This window comes from Hypomesus transpacificus, chromosome 3 (genome assembly GCF_021917145.1).
Source record: "Hypomesus transpacificus isolate Combined female chromosome 3, fHypTra1, whole genome shotgun sequence".
NCBI lineage: Eukaryota > Metazoa > Chordata > Actinopteri > Osmeriformes > Osmeridae > Hypomesus > Hypomesus transpacificus.
Window position 1 is genome coordinate 1,430,616 of NC_061062.1, and position 21,476 is coordinate 1,452,091.

Sequence of the window (21,476 nt, forward strand, 5' to 3'; positions counted from 1 at the left end):
ACAGTAAAATGGCAGGTATTTCTCATCAAAATCTAAACTGACTTTTACAGGCTTACTGTCAAGGTCTATTACTCCATATAAAGAAGAGGGCCATAGAGTTCAGTTGGTTTTCAAGCAATTTTACACTTGGGTTCAAAATGGGAAGAAAATAAGGTTCAATAAGAGATGTATGTTTTTGATTGTTGGGGCTTGAGTATTGCTGGGATGGCTGTGCGATTAGGGAGCTCTGAGAGCAGGGGGTTCTGGGATGGATGAGGATCTAGGTTGACGGTAATTTGGGCCTCAGCTTGACTAATGTAACTATCTCCAGGTAGGAGTTCAGGGGGCATTTCACTGGACGAATAGGTGACAGAAGATGGATTTGCCATTCGCTTTTGTTGAAAAGGAAGGGGACTCAGGACCAGTTCCCTTCAACCTCAGGAAGCGGAGGGGACAAAGGAAGTGGAGCGGATGAAAAGCTTAACAAAGCTAGCAAGCTCAGACAGACAAACAGAAAATGTTTCCGGCTAAAATCTTTCCGGGTAGTTAAAGTGTTCTTGCCGCTACACTGTACCCTGTATTGTTGGATAAATGTGCAACTCAATCCGCTTTGCATGTTGCCCTACATACACAAATAAAGCTCTCTGTCTATCACACAGGATAGGGATACGATGATGCTGATATCAAGGACGGGTGATAAACTAGCATCCACATAAAGCGGCTTGTGTTCCTGCTCCGCTCCCCCTGTTTTATCTTCAGGCCCTCGTGACTGACGGCTGGAGAGAGACACATCCTGTGTTGTCGTCGTTAGCCGACGCAGTCGCACGCAGCACCCTCGACCGCCCTCCTCGCTGCTCTAATTAATCAGCTCTCATCATCAGCACCCTCCTCTCCTTCCAAGGTCTCTCCATCCCTCCCCTCCCCTCCCCGCCTCAGCCCTGCTCCCCCTCCTGCCTGACAGTCTTTCACCCCCCTTCCCTCCACCTCCCTCCTCTCCAAAAGTCCCGACAGCACTCCCCTCCCCCTTCCCCCCCTCCCCCCTTCCCCCCCTCCCCCAGCTGCTGTGGCTGGGACCCCTGTCTGATTATTATGCCATTAAGCCTCTCCTCTCCTCCTCTCCTCCTCTGAAAGAGCAGTCGGGTCCCTCTCCAATCTAAAGAAGTCCTGGGGTTTTTTTCCCCCTCCTTTCCCTGAAATTACCCGGCGACGCGTGCCTGAGTTTCTAATTGGCCGGCTCGTCCCTGGAGACGGCCCCCTCCCTTCCTCCTAATGAAAAGCCTCGTCCTTAATTACACTTTCCAAACGCTGATTGTTATTGACAAAACTCCTGTGGCTCGGACAAACGACGGCAGATTAGCTCCATTACAGGCAGCCCTCCAAGAGGAGAAAAGAGAGGGATTTCAAATCGACGATGCAAAGTAGAGGGAAGGAGCAGAAATACAAAGAAAAAAACTTATTTCCATTTCTCGTTCATTCACCTCTTTCTTAATTGCTAGAGTCGTTGCTCCACTTAAAACATCTCTTTTTTCTCTGATGGCTCTGTTCTGTTGGCTTTGTGCTGCCGTTGGGACAAAAGCTGAGTTCCATTACTGGATGTTGCTTGAGAGAATATGTTCATCTTTTGTCAACAGACAGGATTGCGTATGGCAACATCAGTCAACAGGGACGCTTGGCTTAATGCTTTTGTTTGTCTGCAGAAGGTACACAAACTGTTTGAAGCTGATAGGGGTTGAGGAGCCAAAATCAACACCTACTAGTAGGCCGTCTGCACTTGACAGAACACAGACAGCTGTTTTTCCTTGTGGCATCTTTCACAATCACACCCTCAACTGGAACTTAAAAATCACATTCATAAACTCACAAATGCACAGACAAACGTATTTTGGGGGGAATTTTACTGTGGCTTATTAGGAATTAAGGAATTCTACTACTTCTACTTCAATACTAATAAAATACTGGTCAAGATTTGACAGTATTTGATCTATTGTAGTTGGCGCTGTGCGTGGTGTCTGTTCCTCCTGTTGCCGGCAGACCGGGCCGAGCTCTGAGCATGTGCTACAGGATTTCACAGGCTCAGTCATTCCTGCATCCTCTGATGAATGTGGGCCAAACACACACACTCTCCACAGGGGGTGTGTCATTTCCTCTCTAACAGGAACCTGCGATACATCATGCAGATCTAGTCCCCAGGCACACACACACACACCCACTGAGGACGAGAATAATCAACCAAACACTTTGAGCTCCCGTTGGGCATCTTAAAAAACTGCACTAGCGCTCCCAACCCAGATCTGACCCCTCTTGATGATGTCACAATCACTGCTCCTTGCCAAGCCTGACACTGGCTGATGATGTCATCCTGGTCTCTCACTACCAACCTGCCCCATGTGAAGATGTCCACATGTGGGCATGCGTCTGCCTGCCTGTCACCATCAAGGGCAGCAAATGATTCTCCCCCCCTACTCTCTCATCCCCCCTCCCCTCCTCACACTATTCCAGTACAATCATTGACAGCATAACATGAGGTACAATTATTTTCAAACAGTACAGTATAAAAGTTCCATGCAACAAAGCAGTGTGCAGTGACCGTGTGTGTCGTGTGTGTGTTGTGTGTTGTGTGTGTGTGTGTTTAGGGCAGTGGGAGACTGGGTTAGAAGGCCAGTGTAGATCCTTTGGGGAGTGCTGTTGACTGCAGAGAGAGGGGGGGAACACTGTTAGAGTGTTGGTCAACCCCCTAACCTTAAGAGTGTTTACGTGTTTCAGCAGGTTTAGGGATATACTCCCTGTTTGGAGTGTGTTTTAGTGTTTGTTCATGGACGTGTGTGTGTGTGTGTGCGTGTGTGGAGGGGGGAGGTTCCCTTGCATGAAGTGTGTTTACGTGTTTTGGGGGGGGGGGGGGGCAGAAGGAAGCAGTTACCTTGTATCGTCCTTTTAAAGAAGGCTTTGCAGGCCTCACAGGAGGCCACTCCGTAGTGATACCCCGACGCTATATCTCCACAGACCAGGCACAGCCTCTTGGGGATGGAGTTCAACATGTATTCGCACTTAATGGGCGAGTCCTCCATGATGGTGCTGGAGCAGTCGTCGTAGCGCTTGCGGCAGGCGCCCGGGCCCAGCCCGCCGGGCGTGAACATGGGGGGGGAGTCCAGGCCGTTGGAGTGGCTGTTCATGGTGCTGACATAGCCGCCGCTGGCGTCTGAGTTACCGCTGGGGCTGTGGTGGCTGACCGTGTCGATGACTGACGAGGGGCTGGACGGCTCTGTCTTGATGTAGGACCCACAGCTGGATGGCAGGTGACGTTCATCAGCAGCCATCCTATTCAGTAACCTGGGGGGGGAGAGAGGGAGGGAGGAGGATGAGGGGAGGGGAAGAGGGGGGTGACAACAGGGGAACAGGGTCATTAGCAGGGAATTTAGACTGACAAGTCACAAGCAGGGATTTTTTTTCGATAGACAGATTTCTCTTCATCTGTGTGTCAGACTTTTCCTCCATAGTTTTAATCTTTAACCCTGCATTAAAGGTCTGTGTGTGTGTGTATGAGTGTGTGTATGAGTGTGTGTATGAGTGTGCGTGTGTGTGCACCACAGTGTGTCTTAACCCCGCCCGTGAACAAATGAACCAGGAGGGAGGATCCTAAGCGCCTCATTAGCCTCACAGTCGACCAGCTGCAGAACGTTCTGATGTGTGTCACACACACACACACTCACAGCCCCACACACACACACACACACAGCCACACTCACACACAGCCACACACACACATCTTCAATACGTCGGTAAAGCAGAAGCAGCCAGTGTGTGACAGTGAGGATGAGGAGGGGGTGTTCCCGCTCTCCTCCAATCAGCAGGCAGGAAGGACAGCCTGGCAGGATATTGACTTTCTCCCCCGTCTGCCTAATAACGGTATTTGGGACTACATCTTATCTAATGTTGTGCTGTGAGTAAAGTTAAGTGCTGCCTCTGGCTGTGTCGATACCGTGCAGCCTGTAACACCGCAGCATCTCCTCCTCCATACAGATTCAGGTGAGGGTGTCAGCCCTGCCCTCTAACCCAAACAGAGCCCAAACAGGGGAGGTCCAGTCTCAGCACAGAGCCACTGCGCGTCTCACAGGACACGCTCTCTTTCCACGGGGGACGCCGCGAGCGAGGCCAACCAAGCACCAGGAGGGGCAGATGACCTCGCCGCGTCGGAGAGGTTGTGTAGCCGTGGCGACCTATGAGGGTTAGGGCGAGGTCACACACACACCTCTGCATTAGGCTTCAGCGCTGGGGTGAAAGGTCACCAGCGCCAGCCCACATTACTGAAATTGAGCCTGGCGTGGTTGATGCTAATTCAGACACCAGGGTTACCTGGTGAGTGGCAGACACACAGCCAGGGTTCTGCCGTAGCACATTAGCCACATTAGCATATTGCCAACTAATGGAGATGTTTACATAGTTGACATGTCGGGTTCCTGTCAACACAGCAGGAGAGAGGGAGCTCTGCTCTGGGTCTCCCGGCCAGGGACAGTGGTGGGATGGATAACCCTGCGAGCTGGAGAGCAGGGAGGAGGCAGGGGCTTCCAATGTTTCCCCTGAGCCGGACGCCATCGCTCTCTCTCTCTGTCTCTGTCTCTCTCTCTCTCTGTCTCTCTCTCTCTCTCTGTGTCTCTCTCTCTGGCTGATTTAATTGTAAGGGTGGGTGCCGGCAGGGTTTAGGCCCTGGGGTCAGGGGTCAACCTTATTTTCCTCACCCCGGCTTCCTGGTCCGTGGAGATGAGGGTCAGCGAGTCAAATTAAATCTCATTCCTGGGTTTCCCTCCCTCCTGTCATGTATATTCATCGCTGTTCCAGGTTCCCAACACCTCTGGAAATTCACAAGAAGGTTAACTGCTAAAATAAATAATAAAAAATGCCCCCTGTTAAAGCCGTTGACCTTGTGGAATAAGCCCCCTGCCTGAGGAGGCCAGGATTCCTTTTTGTTCAATACAGAGCGTACACAATATAAAACCCAGAACCGCAATTTTACTGGAAACCATGGTCCTCGATTTACAGTATTTTCCACTGTAACTATAAAAAACGGTTAAACAATAACCATAAAAATAATAACCCTACACGTAAAGCCAGGATGCCAAAAGTGAAAACTCGTTTTAAAAAGAAGAAATATCTCTAAAGTGAAAGATCTTGGGTACATGTCCTTGCAGAAATACTCTGGATGTGAAAAAGTGGAGCTCATTTCACTTTGTCACTTAACTCCCTGCTCCTAATAATGAATGCAGATTGCATCCACATAGATGGATGTGTGACTCTATTCATCTGCTTTATGTTCTGTTTCAGATGGCACAGGCACCTGTGCGATAGGGCACCTGCACTCGGCTTATTAAAGGCGATATATTAAAACGTAAGCAGAGACGATGACTCCATTTAGCTTTTATTTCACAAATTCAGAGTAAGCTTAACCCCGGTTCAAAGGTCGTCTCCAGGGTGACACTTAGCATAATTGCATAAGTGTCTTAACCGTTTCTCCTCCAGCTCTATCTGGTCATTTATAATAAATGTGCTGGCTGGAATACCCTTAACTCACTCTGCGATGACACATTATAGTACTGCTGTGCTTATGTTTTTAACAAGACGGAATATATTGATTAATGACACTGAAGGAATACTAACCATTTGAACCCGGCATATTAATCAACATTTCTTGAATATTTCTATAAATATTCTTGATCTCAAATGGGACAGGTCCAAATTAAATCTATAAATACCATTATGTGTCAAATGAGTTATGAGTCTTAAATACCTTGACAGCATCAATTGGGATAATAAATACAATATGGGGCCGAGGAGTTAATTAGTTTGCGTTCTGCACATCCAGGAAGAGAAACCAAGAGGTGAACCGACAGAGATTCGCACACACTGTGTGTCCATAGCTGTGTCCTGTGCTCAGGGGAGGAGCTCTTCTCTCTGCTACCAGGCAGCCCACAGGAGGGCCGGGCGACAGAGATACAGTATATCTCCCTTTCTCTCTCTCTCTTCCTCTATTCCTCCTTTTGTTCCCTTTGTACTGATCAGAATTCATGCTGAGTGGTGGGTTATGGGCCCACAAAAGCACACTGTGCAGTTTGGTTTTAATCTGATTCCACCTGGCCCTCCTAACAGCATTTTGGATCCCTAATATCATTCCTCCACTGCAGCAGAGACCTGGATTAGCTGGCCTAACGATCCCTGTGAGAGGAGCTGAGGAGAGCCTGTCCCCTCGTATCTCTCCGGAGGCGGAACCCGACACTGTGACGAGAACGCAGCTAATTGGCCCAATTTGTAGGTATTCCATCTGAGTGTTTCCTGCTCTGCTGGCTGGGGTGCTAATGCCCCGTACTGTACAGGAGAACACCATCACACAGCAGTCCAACGTGCTGCCAGGCTCATACACAGCACACTGAGCAGAGCACCGCTACGCCTCACACACAGGGGCCGGCCGGGGGAACGCTCAGTCCAGACTCAGACAGACGGAGTCCACATCCAGGATGTGGGATGACCAAAACACGGTTTGAAAAACCGTGAAAAACCCCCAAAACGTTTGCCAACCTCGTCCTACAGTCCTAGTGTGGAGTACAGAGACAGAGAGAGGAGGGGGGATTGGAGAGAGAGGGGGAGACAGTGGAGCGGGGAGAGAGAGAGAGTGATTGGGGTTTGGAGAGAGAGGGGGAGAGAGTTAGAGCGGGGAGAGAGAGAGAGTGAGGGGGGGTGACATCCGCAGGCAGGGTGATGGCGATATCAGATGCCCCAGTGGGGGCAGATCTGTCTGGAGGGCCCCAGGCGATGTCCCTGATAAGCCACTGGCCCCAGAGTCAGCGTGGGAGAAGGAACTCAATTAGCTCCTGCCAGCCCCTCTCAGCCTGGCGGTGCCTGGTGCCGCAGCCCGGCCTGCTAGCAGCTGCCTGGCTGACCCCTCCTCCGGGGGCCTCCGCCACCCCTCACCGCGCCCGCGTCCCGCAGCGCCCGTCTGGAGATGGGAGGCCTGGCTGCTCCCTCACCACCATAGCTACACTTATATAAAATACACATCAGACACCAAAACAATCTTCACTGCAGGAGTGTTTTCTCGCGGGGTCATGTTAATGCCGTGTGTGTGTGTGTGTGTGTGTGTGTGTGTGTGTGTGTGTGTGTGTGTGTGTGTGTGTGTGGAGGGAGACTGGCTCCTGGGACAGGAACGGACACACTGACAAACGGTGTGAAATATGGATGACGCCTTTCTGTATAACTGGTTTTAGGTCAATGACCATCGAGGGAATATGGGAGCAAAACACCCTTGGGGTAATTGTGTGTGTGTGTGTGTGAGTGTGTGTGTTTGTCTGTGTGTGTGTGTGTGTGTGGAAGGGTCCCCACAGACTCCACTCTAATGTGAGAGTCTGAGAGATGCTCCTAATTCTGGACCTTCTCATTCATTAGTCGCGCTCTAAGCAGAGAGGAGGAGGGGAGGAGGGGGGAGGGGAGAGGGAGGAGGGACGCTTGGTGAGGGGCTGACAGAGATTTATGATGTGCGGACCTACAGAAGAAAACAAAGAGAGGAGACAGACAGAACCGAGAGAGGGAAAGAGAGTGAGAGGTATAGAGAGAAAAATAGACAGCTAGAGAAAGAGAGAGAGAGGGGGGGGGGGGGGGGGGGGAGGGAGAGACAGATATAGAGAGAAAGAAAGGCAGATAGAGACAGAGAGGAACAGAGAAGGAGCGGTATAGAGAGAAGGGGGCAGATAGAGAGAGACAGAAAGAGAGAGAGAGAGAGAGAGGGACAGGAGGGTTTGAGGGAGAGAGTGCTCTCTGTGCGTGCCGATGGAAAGACGAGGGCCACGGCTGGATCGATAGTCCGTAGGCCCGCCCTGGTGCTGGGTTACCACCAGGGCCTGGCTGCTAGTGGCCCGGGCAATTAAGATCTTCAGTCTCCAGCAGAGGATTAAATTTAGCTGCTCCACAGCGATGTCACTGTAGTCTTTATAAAGCCATGAGCTCACTCACTACGACAACATGAGCCTCGCGCTCCAGAGGCAGGACGGAGATCACATCAATCGATCTCCAGCCCGGCCCTCCCCGGCGCTTCCTTCCTGTTTGACGATGATGGCAGGAAAACAGACAAGCAGGGCCTCCTCACTCCAGGCTGCCTCTAGTCTGTCTCAAGTCTGATGAGGCCGTCTGAAGAGGCAGGAGGGAGGCTGGGGTCCCAGGAAACGAGCCTGAACGATAAGGATCGGGTTTAAACGGCTGAATATCCTGTTTGGGAGTAAGCTGCCTGGGTTTAGCTTACCTAGTTGGGGAGGGTGAAGGGTTAACAGCAGACTGGCTCCCTGCAGGCACAGCTCAGAGGGTTGTACTGTCCCACCCGGCTACGCTGGCACACATTCACAGACCACTGGATTTGAACTACAGTTTGAATATAGAATAGTGGCTTTTTTAATTCAAATAGTTAGCACTTACATGACATGAGGTCGACTGTAGATATGTACTGATCCTTCATCTGCTGCTGTTCTTTCTAGAATTCACTACTTGCACGTCACTTTGGATTTAATGAATAAAAGAATAAACATTTAATTTAAAACAAAATAAAAATGTCCATGGTTTCAACCCCGTCACTAAAAGCATGTTATCCTTTCTAGACGACAGAAGTCCAGTGAGACAGCTGGGAACACAGCGGACAAACTGAACTCATCACGACTTCCATGCTTTTCAATCAGCAAACTTTCAAGTGACCACAGCACACTGGTCAGTGACCTGTATTCAACTCATTCACTCTCATATCGACTGACTGCATCAGGTCAGGTGAGCAGAGAGAGAGAGAGAGAGAGAGAGAGAGAGAGAGAGAGAGAGAGAGAGAGAGAGACAGAGAGAGAGACAGAGAGAGAGAGAGAGAGAGAGAGAGAGAGAGAGAGAGAGAGAGAGAGAGAGACAACACTCCTGAAAGGCAGGTCTACTAATAGTATAGTAACTCTGTACGGTAGATAGACTTCAGTTATCACATTTAAAAATAGACATGTTGAGAGGAGTAAACAGAATTAAAAAGACAAAGACTATGGGAGACAATAAAGTGTCAACAGTTTCTATTGTGTGTGAAGCTACCATATTAGGGTTGGCATGTATTCGGCCATGTGTGTGTGTTGACTACCAACAGAGAGAAATATTATTGTAAAGGGTTAAGGCCATTTAACACAGGCCGATGTAAATCCTGGGTTTAGACACAGTGACTTGGAGTACGGCTGGGATGTATGTGTGTGTGTGTGTGTGTGTGTGTGTGTGTGTGTGTGTGTGTGTGTGTGTGTGTGTGTGTGTGTGTGTGTGTGTGTGGGTAGAGGCAAGGAGCCATGCATGAAATTACTTCATTAATCTTCCTCTGATAGACTGTCCATGTTTAGGGGGAAACTCTACCTGCTTTAAACAAAGAGCCCCTCTTCCCCCACTCATAAATTAAACTCTTCACCAGAGCAACACACTCACACACACACACACACACACACATTTATACACACACACACAGGAAAAAAACACGCACACAAATATACAAGTAAAAACGTAACTGTCTGAAATTAGCAGATTTCTCAGGTGCCCGTGACAATTTAGCTGCAATCAAATGTGTAAATGTTAGTCCAGGCTCAGGCACAGCAAGGACATGCTGCTGGTGCACACAAAGCTACTGGGACCTCCACCTGCTAGCTGTCACTAGCATCACTATTACTGTATACTAGTAGGGAACAGAGTATTATCAATAAACTAGTGTTTGGTGTAGAATTAACCGTGCAATAAATTTGATTAAATAATCCATCGCTGACAAAACACCTTAAAATATGTCCTGGTTAACAATGTCTGGACAGACACCAATCACCCCGTGTCTCAGTCTGGTGTGATTGGTCCACAGCTGACTCTGTCTGATGTGATTGGTCCACAGCTGACTCTGTCTGGTGTGATTGGTCCACAGCTGTCTCTGTCTGGTGTGATTGGTCCACAGCTGTCTCTATCTGGTGTGATTGGTCCACAGCAGTCTGTGTAAAGCCCAGAAACCCTCGTCCTGATGGGTGTGGAGATGTGCTGGACGTCCCAGCGGACGAGTCTCTTCCCCCCCCCTCCCCTCATCCCCCATAAATACTGCTGATAGTAAAAAGGCAGAAGCCCCTGACTGATTTATACGGCTGCATCCTGCACCACGCTATTCAGGGATAATTAAAGTTTGGGGATATTTCCTGAATGGGAGCATCTCCTTCAGGGGTAATCTAAACATACATGTCGTTTCTGCCTGCTCTGCTGTCAGCCCTACACAGGGAAGGACGTTTAACTGGCAGATTCGACAGCGTTTTACTCCGGTTAGCGTGGATACACACAAACGCATAAACACAGGAAACGCAAACTTACACATGCGCGCACACACAACCAACTGAAAATGACAATAATGGGTCAAAACATCTCTATAGATCGATGATCATATGAAATCGAGGAGAAGTTTAAATATTTGTTTAGTTTGATGAGGTAGCCCAACAATCCCTGTGGGGTCCCTTGTCCCTGTCCCTTCTCTCTTCCCATCCCTTGTCCACATGTCCTCTACCCCTCTCTCCCTCTCCCGGTCCCCTCTACAGCATGTACCCCCATGTCCCTGGTATGACATTCCCGATATGGCTCCAGAGAAGCTTCTCTCAGCGGAGGGATGAATAAAGATTTACATTATAATGCACTCTGGTTTACAGAGACCCTCCTGGGTCAGCACAGCACCGGCGGATGGACAGAGCGCCCGTATAATGGACTCTGATTTACGTGGAGAAGATAACACCTTGACATTGAATTAAAACAAAGAAATGAAATGGACGCTGTAACCTTCCTGGAGACGGAAGACAGGAAACGGCAGATGACAAACTGAGGACGGGACGAGAAAATATCTAAAACATCCCTCGCTGTCTGTGGCACAAATACAGAATCCTTTTTTTTTTTACTACGTTGTTGTTATTATTAACGGAAGAACGCTAACATTCGCTTCCATTTTGCAAAGTGACAGCAGAGCTTATTGACAAAGGCCTCAGGACACCCACACGTCGATAGCCGACATGTGCCCAGTCAACGTGCTTAGGCCTACGCAGGCCACCCCCTCCCTCCTGAATGACTGGTTACTCGTCAGGACTAGTCTCTCTAGGCAAACTAGGAACGAGCATCATTCTCTCTGACAGACACACCTACGAGTGGTCCACTGGACTCAATACATACGATCAGATCACTGCCGCTACGTCACGAAACCCTGACTGAACTTACCCCAGAGTCAACTCCTGAACTCTTAACACCAGCAGAGTCGATACACACCACTAAACTGTCACTTAACAGCAGACTTGTCTTTGCTACCCAGAAGGCCTTGCTCCAAACGAGCCAGACCCCCCCCCCCCCCCCAGGCAGTGTGTGTGGGCGGCCGTGTGCCTTGTGGCGCGAGGTTGTCAGGTTTAAAGCGTGTGTCTGGTCAGGGCTAACACAGCGCTGCGTACTTGGTTAACCCGTCAGTAGGAATCAGAGGTGCTATTGTGACGGACGGTTTCAATATTGATTTCATAAATAAACAGAGCTAACCATCGATCCTAACGTTATTTTGCATTTCAATTACTGCTCCAAAACATAACCTTCAAACGATGGGGCGCTCAATACCAATAACATACCCTGATAAACACCGGCGTAGCCACCCACTCCACGCCACGCTCCTTACCAAGTATAAATTAGCGGACTCAGCATTTTCCCTCCCTTGCGTTTAAGACAGAGCTTATGTAAAAGCACCTGAGTGCTCATTTCCCCTCAAGTCTGTCAGGACACCAACCCAGACTGAAGAAGAACTGGAGACAGATTTGGATCAGACACATCCGTAACTACTGAGGTATTTTCCACTTTACAATCACAGAACGGGTAACAATAATAATAATAATCAATATTTTATTACAGCTTCTTTTTCTCATCAGCTTTAACAAATCTAAAGATTTTCTGACCCTACCTCAAATCTTTCTCTGTCTGCTGGTGTGTGTGTGTGTATGTGTGTGTGTGTAAATGAAGAGGGGCCTTTCGGTGTTGGAACAACAGGAAGAAATGCTGACAGCCCGTGTCAGTGATAGCACTTCCCTGCCACAGTGCAGAGAGCATCCACACAGGCAGCATCGTCCTCCCACACTAATGGACCTGGTTATTTTTAAACAAATTCTCACACTGCGGCGAAGGTGTCCAAGGTTACCGTGGCGAAGAGCAAGATGGACGCCTGTGGTGAAGGTTGGTGGTTTCAGAGCAGGAGGATGTTGGGAAATAGTGGGAGCTAATCACAGGATACTGGACAGGCCTGACACTGCACGAGTTCTTCTGAGTCACCTCTTCTAAAATAAAACATCTTCAGCACTGACTTCCCCTAGCATGCTGTGAGCGGTGTGTTTATCGGAGGCGATGGCACAAGCCCCTTGAGTGAATAAATGAAGTGATTGAATGTGAAATATAAACAAAGACGTTTAAATCACTGATGAGGGGAAAACATTTTTTTTTTTTTTTTTTACTCTGCATCATTTGCTGTACCTATTAATGTCTCCACAGTGTATCCAAGTATCACAGCACACAGACATCTCTGAGATTGCCTGGTTATCAAACAAACATTCTGGAACTCAGGACACTGCAACCTAGTTCTGGATTTTCTCTACTCTCCAACATTAACATTCTGTCAATCCTAGTCAACCAGGACACATTTTGACCAGAGAATACAGGGTGCTGCTACACAGGAGTGAGTAAAGGAAATGCTGCTTGAAAGAACAAGTTTTTGCAGACAGCTAAACACTACAGACATTGAGATAGAGAGAGAGACAGAGAGAGAGACAGAGAGAGAGACAGAGAGAGATGCAGAATGGGAATGCCAGTGCATCCCTAGCTGCCCCGGAGAGATGCTCTCTCCCTGGTCGGCCCCCATCAGAGTGACATATTTACAGTGAAAGAAATGATACTCATATGCAGGGCTTACCAGAAATGGGAAGGCTCCAGTGTGGCCAGGGGACTGAGTAATCGCCCTAATGAATTGGACAACGAAGCCCTGTTGGTACAAGGAGATGCATTTAGAATTGGGTGACAAATTGAATTTAAAACATTAGGTTTTCTTTGAAAGGCATATATGTCCCGACACCTCCCCTTAAGTGCTGAGGGAGAGGCGGGCTGGGCCGGTGGGTCGGCGGGGGGCCGGCTGTGGGCTGTGCGAGGCCTTTGCGGCCACAGGCTCCTGGCTGTACACTGGCCGGCCGTCCTCGGCCAGCAGCCTCTTTTGGTAATGTATTCTGAAACCAAATTACCGTAAGCTGATCCCATCTGGGTCGTGTCTGAGCAGGGCTGCTTTAGTTACCCGCCAGCCTCAGACCCGTGATAGCATCTCCATGAAGACAGCAAAAATCTGATTAACTCAATAACACTGAAACACTTGGTCAAAGAGCAAAGAGCTTTTAACTTAAGATACACTAATGCAATTCCCTCGCCTTGTTTTCGAAAACCTAATAAGAACGAAGAGAGGAGGGGAAAAAAGGGGAGGAATTTTGAGACGCGCGTTTTCCGAACCTAAAGCAGCAACCTGGGAATGAAGTCAAACTAATTTGAATCTAATTCATCACGGTGAGCAGACTGCCACCATTCTACAAATACATTAAAAAGCTCTAATTTCATAAAGGCAAACTGGACATTTAGAATATGGCATGGCTAAACCTGGGTGTTGACGGGACATTTCAGGCACAGAGAAGACGAGTCTGGTTTCTCTACCTTTCAGTGTGTGTGTTTGCAAGCCAGCGCACATTAACCTAAACTGACAGTCGTCAGCATTGGCTGATCTGAGAGAGGCACGGCAGCAACAAGCCTGCCGGAGCCTCACATCCTCCCCCGTACTGACGGAGACTGACTGACATGGCAGCCCAGCGGGCTCCAGTGAGCGAGAGACCAGGCTGGACACACATCCCCCTTGACACGGACAGGGAAACACAAAGCAGGTGTGATATAGTTGCGAACAAAGGAGTCTTAAAAAAAGAAAAAGAAAAAAAAAGACACGCAAAGTCATCCTTTAAATAGTAACTCAGTCCCCTGCTCTGACTTCTCCAGCCCACATACAAATAAACAATAACATATCGTAGTAAATCAGCTGAGATAAAGACTGTCAGTGTTTTAATCCTATTCCGAGGCAACAACAGCCCCCCCCCCAGGTCAATCCATACCCTCCATAGTGCGCTGATTCCACATCAGTGCTGTGCTAATTACACGGAGGACGTGCAACTCCCAGACCCTCTGCACGGAGTGCCCTCCCTCCAGCCCTTCATCCCTCCATCCCTCCATCCCTCCAGCTCTCCATCCCTCCATCCCTCCAGCCCTCCTTTGTGTTCTTGTGTCGAATAAATTGGATTGGATTTAGTTGTAAATTTACCATTGTTGGTTTGTGATTTTATTTGTATTTGTAGATGCTTTATCTGTATTTTTTGTCTTTATGAAACAATATTAATTTACTATTGACAAAAAGGCATTAATTGCGATAGTTATACTTCTGTTGACACACTGACCCCCACAAAATACAATGACATTTGATTGATGTTTTTGATGTTTTACAATCAACGTTGGAGTAGTTATCAAAAAAAAATCTTAGTTTACATACACACACGTAACAGCTGTTGTTGTAGAAATGTTATTAAGTGTATATCAGAAATATGCCAAATACACTGTTTCAAAATGTTATACATTTTGTGACCAAATGCTGGTGTAAGTTCAAAAACATACATTTTTTAAAATATATTTATATATATAAATTGTTTAATGTATACAGTTAATGGTATTAACAATATTGTCAGCTTTTATTTATAATGTCTTTTATTTCTCTTTTGCTTCCTATGACAACAATGTACATGTAAGATTTTTGTTGAGGACCAAAATCCTTTTATATTTCATCTTTAAAACTATGTAAATGTTACACTTAATGTCACTATACACTATGTGATAAGACATTTATAAGCACAACTTCTGTAGAACTAATGTAAAGCAAAACCCAATAGGTCAATTATTCAAAATATTATAACATTCTGTTCGCTCTCCTAATACAAATATTAGCAGAGTATTATATTGTGTGTATATATATACATATATATACAGATATTTTGGTAAATAAACATACAAATACATAAATGAAACATTAGTTTTCATGTATGATTTTATGATGATATGACAATTAACACTGAACACAGATTTGGAGAGAGCTCATGGATCATTTGTCATAGGTTTGACAAAAATACTTGTTTTAAATGGCCTATTAAAATATATAGTAAAAAATGTTTATGAAGGAACTCTACTCTCAATGCATCTATTACACATCACTTGTAACTTGTTTAATCAATGTACACAACAATAAACAAAATACACTTTAGATGACAAACATTTATCAAAGAAAGTCCTGAGAGAATTATCAGTAATTAGTTTGATAAACAATTGAATCCTCCTTGGTCAACTGTTAACTGAGGTGTAAATTGCAGAGATGTATTGAACCTTTGTAATCCAGATTACCGGGAAAAACAAAGGAGATTACAAACGTGCGCACCTTGGTAGGTAATGAGTTCACAACATTGTCTTGTCTCAAAATGTACAATAATTAGCCTACAACCTAATCCCAATAAATACCGAAAGTCTCTAAATCCATGCTGACAAAGTGTGATTCTTTTTTCATCTCTCTGCACTATTCTATAGAGGAGCCTTGCGCTTGAAGCACTTTGAAATACTATACAGGGGGGAAATCCATACTGCTCAACAATTCAAATGTCAGTATAAATTCATGGGGCCTTTTCATTATACACCTAGTGAAGATAAAAATAGTTTCATCTCATTTTATATTTATGTGATCAGATTTAAATCACAACAGCCTTAAATAATATTTTCATTTAAAGTTTTTCTTTTTACACAGGCAGCAAACATTTTATAAAAAAAACCTACAACATTACCACTCTAGATTCAATTTGTGAGTATTATATGTCCATGTATACAAAAGAAAAAATAGATATTAAGTTACTGTAAGTTAAAATCAATATGAGCTATATATTGGTCATTTTTATAGTACTCTGCCTCTCTTCCTAAAATATTAATAAGAAAGCACTGAGTAGAGAAATGATAGAAATACAGTTTTATATCTGTTTGACCCAAAGCCTGTTTAAAAAAACTCTGACTTTCTCAGTCAACAGTGCAGCTCAACACAGAACACTCTTGAAACAGTGGGTCACAGCATCGGGAGTCTACAGTGCATATAATGAGAGGTCCACATTGACGGGGCATGTAACAGGAAGTAAGCTTACATTTAGCCCGTGGGCAGCTTGTCTCCCGTGCTCTTGGGTAGGACAGAGGTGACCGATCCGTGTGCTTGTCTTTCTCTGGGTACACACTGCAGCGTGGAATTCACCCTCCCCAATTCTGTGAATTCACTTTAATCTCCTTAAACGTATTGTCATCCTCCTCGGGTGGCCGTGGCTGGGAACAATGCCATCGCTCAGTAACCCCCTAACCCAACAGGACACGCAACCCAAATGCTTTAGGAATAACACACACGCATGGCAAACAGGCACCCTTAATTGATCAGCCATGCTTTTAATGAAACGTGAATAGTGTCACGCGTCTACAATGGGCCACCATGCATTCCCCTATCAACACAGTCTCATCAGTACACCTGCCCTGTTGCGTTACACTATATCACACTGACACGAGACTGAGTAGCCCCCGATACACGCCGAAAAGCAATAAAGAGGGAGCTGGATAGTGTGTGTGTGTGTTGAGAATGTGTGTGTGTGTGTTAAGAGTGTTTGATTTTGTGTGTACGAGTGTGTGAATGAGGAATACAGAGACAGCAGAAACTACAGCATCTTCACTAACGCAGAGAAAAAAAGTTTAGCTCCTTGCTCTGCAGATCCTTTGTGAAGAGAACAAAAACAGCTGTTCTAAAAAATATATATATATTATTAAAAATAATAATAATAATAAAGAGAAGCAAGAGAAAGAAAGGAAGAAAGAAAAACACATCCAATACCACAGAAGAAAAACAGGAAGTAAAGAGATGCACCTACTGGTTATGATAGCTGAGAGGGTCTGGTAGACAAAGTTCTGAAATGTCCATCAGTCCAGATTTAGCATTCCAGGAATGAGCGGAAGAAGAAATAAACGACAACTGAGACTTGCTTCTGCCCCAAAATACCAGCCCAGTTTCCTCAGAGACAACGGCACCAAACACCTCCCTCACTGCCCCCCCCCAGCCTGCACAGGTACGCCGGACCTTGATGATGTGAGAGGGTGTGGGTGTGTGTGCATCCGTGTGAGTGTGAGAGACCGTATGTGTGTCTGAGTGTATGTGAGTGTGTGTATGTAAGAGAACGTGTGTGCCGGAGAGAGAGAGAGAGAGAGAGAGAGAGTGGGAGAGCGAGGGGTGAAAGAGAGAGAGAGAAGCGCGGGCAGTAGAGGATGAGCGCTAAGATGGAGAGAGCATGAGAGAGCGAGCGGGAAGAATGACTCTTTCCATGGTTAGGATAGGGCTCTTTAAGACTCGAGGGCTTGATGAATATGGAACAGCTGCTGTTGGCTGGCTCTGAGGGGCAGGACTTAAAGCTACAGGCCGGTAGAGAGAGCGGGGGAGGAGGGATCTGAACATTGGTTCGTTCAATAGCGCACTCCACTACACACAAAACACACACATGCTTAAACACACATACACAAGCTCACTATTACAAGAGAGGACAGATAAACCACATTACGCAGCATATGCACACAGATATAGTTTTAGACTTTAAATTCTGCTGCAAAATAAAATACATTTTTGGTGAAAGCTGAATATTTTACTGCCCATATTGAAAATATATGCACTAAATGTTTGCCATTATTTTTTATTGAAGTAATGGTTTGGGCCCGTAATAAGATCACTCCTCAGTGATTGAATTTGTACTTATTATAAAACAAGATTCAATAGGCTACTCAATTTATTAATAGAAAAGTGCATTGACCTATTAATTATTTCAGCAATCTCAAAACAAATACTTGACAACTGGTGCTTTTTAACCAAAACAGGAAGCAAAGTTGCTTTTGAACTGAATCAGTTCCAACACGCAAGACAACTTTTAAACAATCTAGGACTGTAAACGTATTTATTGAGTTGAGTAGCGAGCCTCGTTTGTGGGTGCTGTATGTGAGGGGCTATTGTGAATCTTTCACCACCTGTGAGAGATGATCTCCAGCCATGAGTCAAACTGTGGGAGCACATCAGCTTCTAAAGCAGCGGAAAATCCAGCCCTGTCTTCTCTGCCCCCAGATTTAAACCTGCCTGTGTTTCGCTGTTGATCAAGCTCAGGAGGAATGTAGAGAATGCAGATACCATTTCACAGTCAATGAGGGGCTCCATGTTACAGTATCCCCATATTATAAGAGCAAAGCTCACCATGGCATCTTCACAGAGAAAAGAGCGGTCACAAAAGAGCTGACACTTGGAACAGACTAACTCGCCCACATCGTTCAAACTAAGCTAGGAGAGGACAGAGGCTAAAAAGATGTCTACTATTACTAAAACAAGATTTTGCCAGTGAGCACTATGGGAAATGAGGACCACATCTACCAGTACTGTAGATAACAGAGAGAGAGAGAGAGAGAGAGAGAGATACAGAAGAGAGAGAGAGAGAGAGAGGAGGTGGATAATGGTAGCCTTCTTTTTCTTGTACTAAAACAGTCTGTTAGAGGGGAAACAGGAATGTCCCTGTGCTGCTAGTGTCGGTATTCCCTCTGGAGATGAACCCATCTCTATTCATCGGCTCACGTTTCCATAATCGATGCAAAAACATCACGCAATCCCTGTTGATCATCACAGGCCTATTGATGTTCAGCAACATCTCTTTCAGAGCTGCACGGATAAAACATCCGGTCTCATAAAATACATAAAATGACGCTGTCAATGAACTAACATTGTAGTATACAATCTTGTGGAAGTCAATGGCACAGCTTGTTTAAGGTCAAATGACAAGCTCATGAAGTAAAGAGGAATCAAATCCACACAAATTACTGATAAAAACAAAACAGAATTTACTTATAATGTATTCAACATCCGACTAACTCGGTAAAACATACAAATCAACACAATTAAAGTATGTCAAAAGGAAAGACATAGACACTACTTTGAAAACCATCCTACAGTACACAGGCCTATAGTTTTAGTGAAGTAGCATCAAACTAGTCGTGCTGATTACTTCTCAAAACTAATATGTCATCTAATGGCTAAAAAACTGGATTAAAAGAAAAATAAATATTTAATTCAACTGATTTGGTCAAGAAAAGAAAGGATCGACCTCTTTTGAGTACTTATTAAGAGGGCCACAGTAGGTCACTGTTTAGATTCTCTCAGTCAAACACTTCTAATTCGGTATATCTAGTTTACTCTGGACAACTACAAAGAGAACACACTGGGATTCAGAGTGCACAGTCTCTCTTTTAGCAAGATAACACTTCATTCACTTGCATTCTCAAGTGTCTCTCGGATGTATCACTTGCAGAGTTTTTAGGGTGATATTACAGTGTGTTGCAGTGTCCTCTCAGTCATGAAAGCTAGACTGGTCATCTCGTCACCCCTTATCAGCTGTATTATGAAAACCTTACTGCTCGTGGCAGCTGATTTGACATTGGGAAATCTGATACAAAAAGATAGACCTGCAGAAGGCACACAGTTAGTCACAAGGAGAGTAAATGTGACAACAGAATTACGATAACAAATTATACAGTAGTACACAACGTGCCGTGAAATACTTTCCATCACACAGATCCAAATAGTATGTTGCAAATCTATTGGCAAACAACATATTCACCAGCCATAGCTCTCCTTTTTGTGTACATTAGTGTGCTAAATAGTTGGTGTGTGTAAACTATACCTGGGGGGGGGGGGTTTAAAGGGTTTGTGAGTGTTTAGTTAAGTGTAGGGAGGTGGAAGGATCTTAAAGTTTAGTTAGAAAGAGAAATAAATAGGGGGAATAACTGTAACAACAATGATTTTTAACACAATACATATGGTACATATTGTGTTGATTATATGTAGCCTAACTGAAGTAATATTATAGGAAAATTAATCTCTTAAAATCTACTTATTGTGTCCTATTGTATGGCTGTTATCTTACTTCTTTGATGACAGTGACAGAGGTTATTAGGGGGATTTTAGATTATAAAGATAACATTTGCCAGATCAAATGATTGTGCTTGGTTAGGATTTTGTTTTTATTGAAAAAAGCAACGCTGTGAATTTGTGGAAGTAAAAACGTTTCAAATTTTTACATGAAATGGCCTAATTGGTGTCGACTAATTAGTGGTTCATTGCACCCACCTGGACAGACGGTTATAAGCTAGTGCATCGCTGCACGTGAGAGCAAGGGCCTTTCCGGGATTCGTTATAGCCTGCGGTAGTGGGAAGGATAGACCACATGACAACACGTTTACCGTTGTTAAATTGAGTTAAATAGAAACTTGACATTACCATACTCAATAAACTAGTTATCTGAATTGTGAGTTTAATGGAGATTTGTCTGGGAATACAACAGAGGGCAGCAATCTTGTTGACCGTTTGGAGAGTTGCCCTTCCTCGCTCACACGTTCCTGTTTGTCATTATGCCTACCGAGCGCGTGCGACGCACTTCCAAGTTGATTTAAATTTCAGCATCATTGATTAACAGTCTTTCTTTCAAAAAAGCCAGCCCCAAATTATGGCTCTTTCAGCACCACAATCAATACAAAGAAATATACTCATCATACTAAATAATTGTCAGATTTTCTACACCTTATCTTTACAATATGAATGTGCATGAGACCGCATGAAAGTATAGCGGGAACAAAAATTGGCGAAACAAAAACGCAGGGATTAGTCTAAATTATTTAACTTCACTTATAAGCATTAAAACGGTAATCATGTTTAGTTAAGAAAAACACTCAAAAACAAACTCAGAGCGGTTGGCTAAGCTCGCCAGCAGTCTAGGCTAAAAAAGGCCCAGTCAAAACAATGCAGGAGGAAAAGTAAGGTTGAGAGAAGTCTACCTTACAAAGATAGGTCATATCAAATCCCCCAGGTGCAACTGCGTAGGAGTGGTGTCTTCAGGTAGGAGCTCTCACCAATTTGATTCTGAATGTGCCGTTTCACATACGACAGCCCTGCTATCAACTCCTCCTCCAGCGTGTGTCCTCACTCCATCCCTCGCGGCTACACCAGCGTTGAAGACCTAGGTGCCTATGCAGCTGTTTGAAGCCATTACTGACCTTTACTGCAGCAGTTACGGAGAAAAAGTCGGGGATAATTTGGATAAGTGCCACTGAATATTCGCGCTCTCCCCCTCCCTACCAGAGTCCATTAACAGCAACGTGTGGCTGGGTTAGTTTAAATCTTCACCAAGAAAACAGCAGACACAGTTGACACGCGGTACAAATCTTGAATACCACGGTAGTTCTGGAAAAGGTCGGTCGGATTCCACTGTTGATGAATAAAT

At 45.5% G+C, this 21,476-nt stretch overlaps 1 protein-coding gene across 6 annotated transcripts in view; it reads right to left on the bottom strand.

The window, feature by feature from the left end:
- esrrb (estrogen-related receptor beta) overlaps positions 1–21,190 on the bottom strand; it is a 44,914-nt gene extending 23,724 nt beyond the window's left edge. Inside the window, exons 1-3 of one of the 6 annotated variants that reach the window (XM_047049216.1) lie at positions 21,106–21,190; positions 12,953–13,021; positions 2,897–3,306 (exon numbers count right to left, since the gene is read on the bottom strand). In XM_047049216.1, the coding sequence (XP_046905172.1) occupies positions 2,897–3,293 (397 nt within the window). In that variant the 5' untranslated portion in view covers positions 3,294–3,306; positions 12,953–13,021; positions 21,106–21,190. Of the gene's footprint in view, positions 1–2,896; positions 3,307–12,952; positions 13,022–17,048; positions 17,277–20,326; positions 20,387–21,030 lie in introns of those variants that run through there. The other 5 variants (XM_047049189.1, XM_047049180.1, XM_047049208.1 and 2 more) reach the window with 5 other exon arrangements.
- Positions 21,191–21,476: the final 286 nt, after the last annotated feature.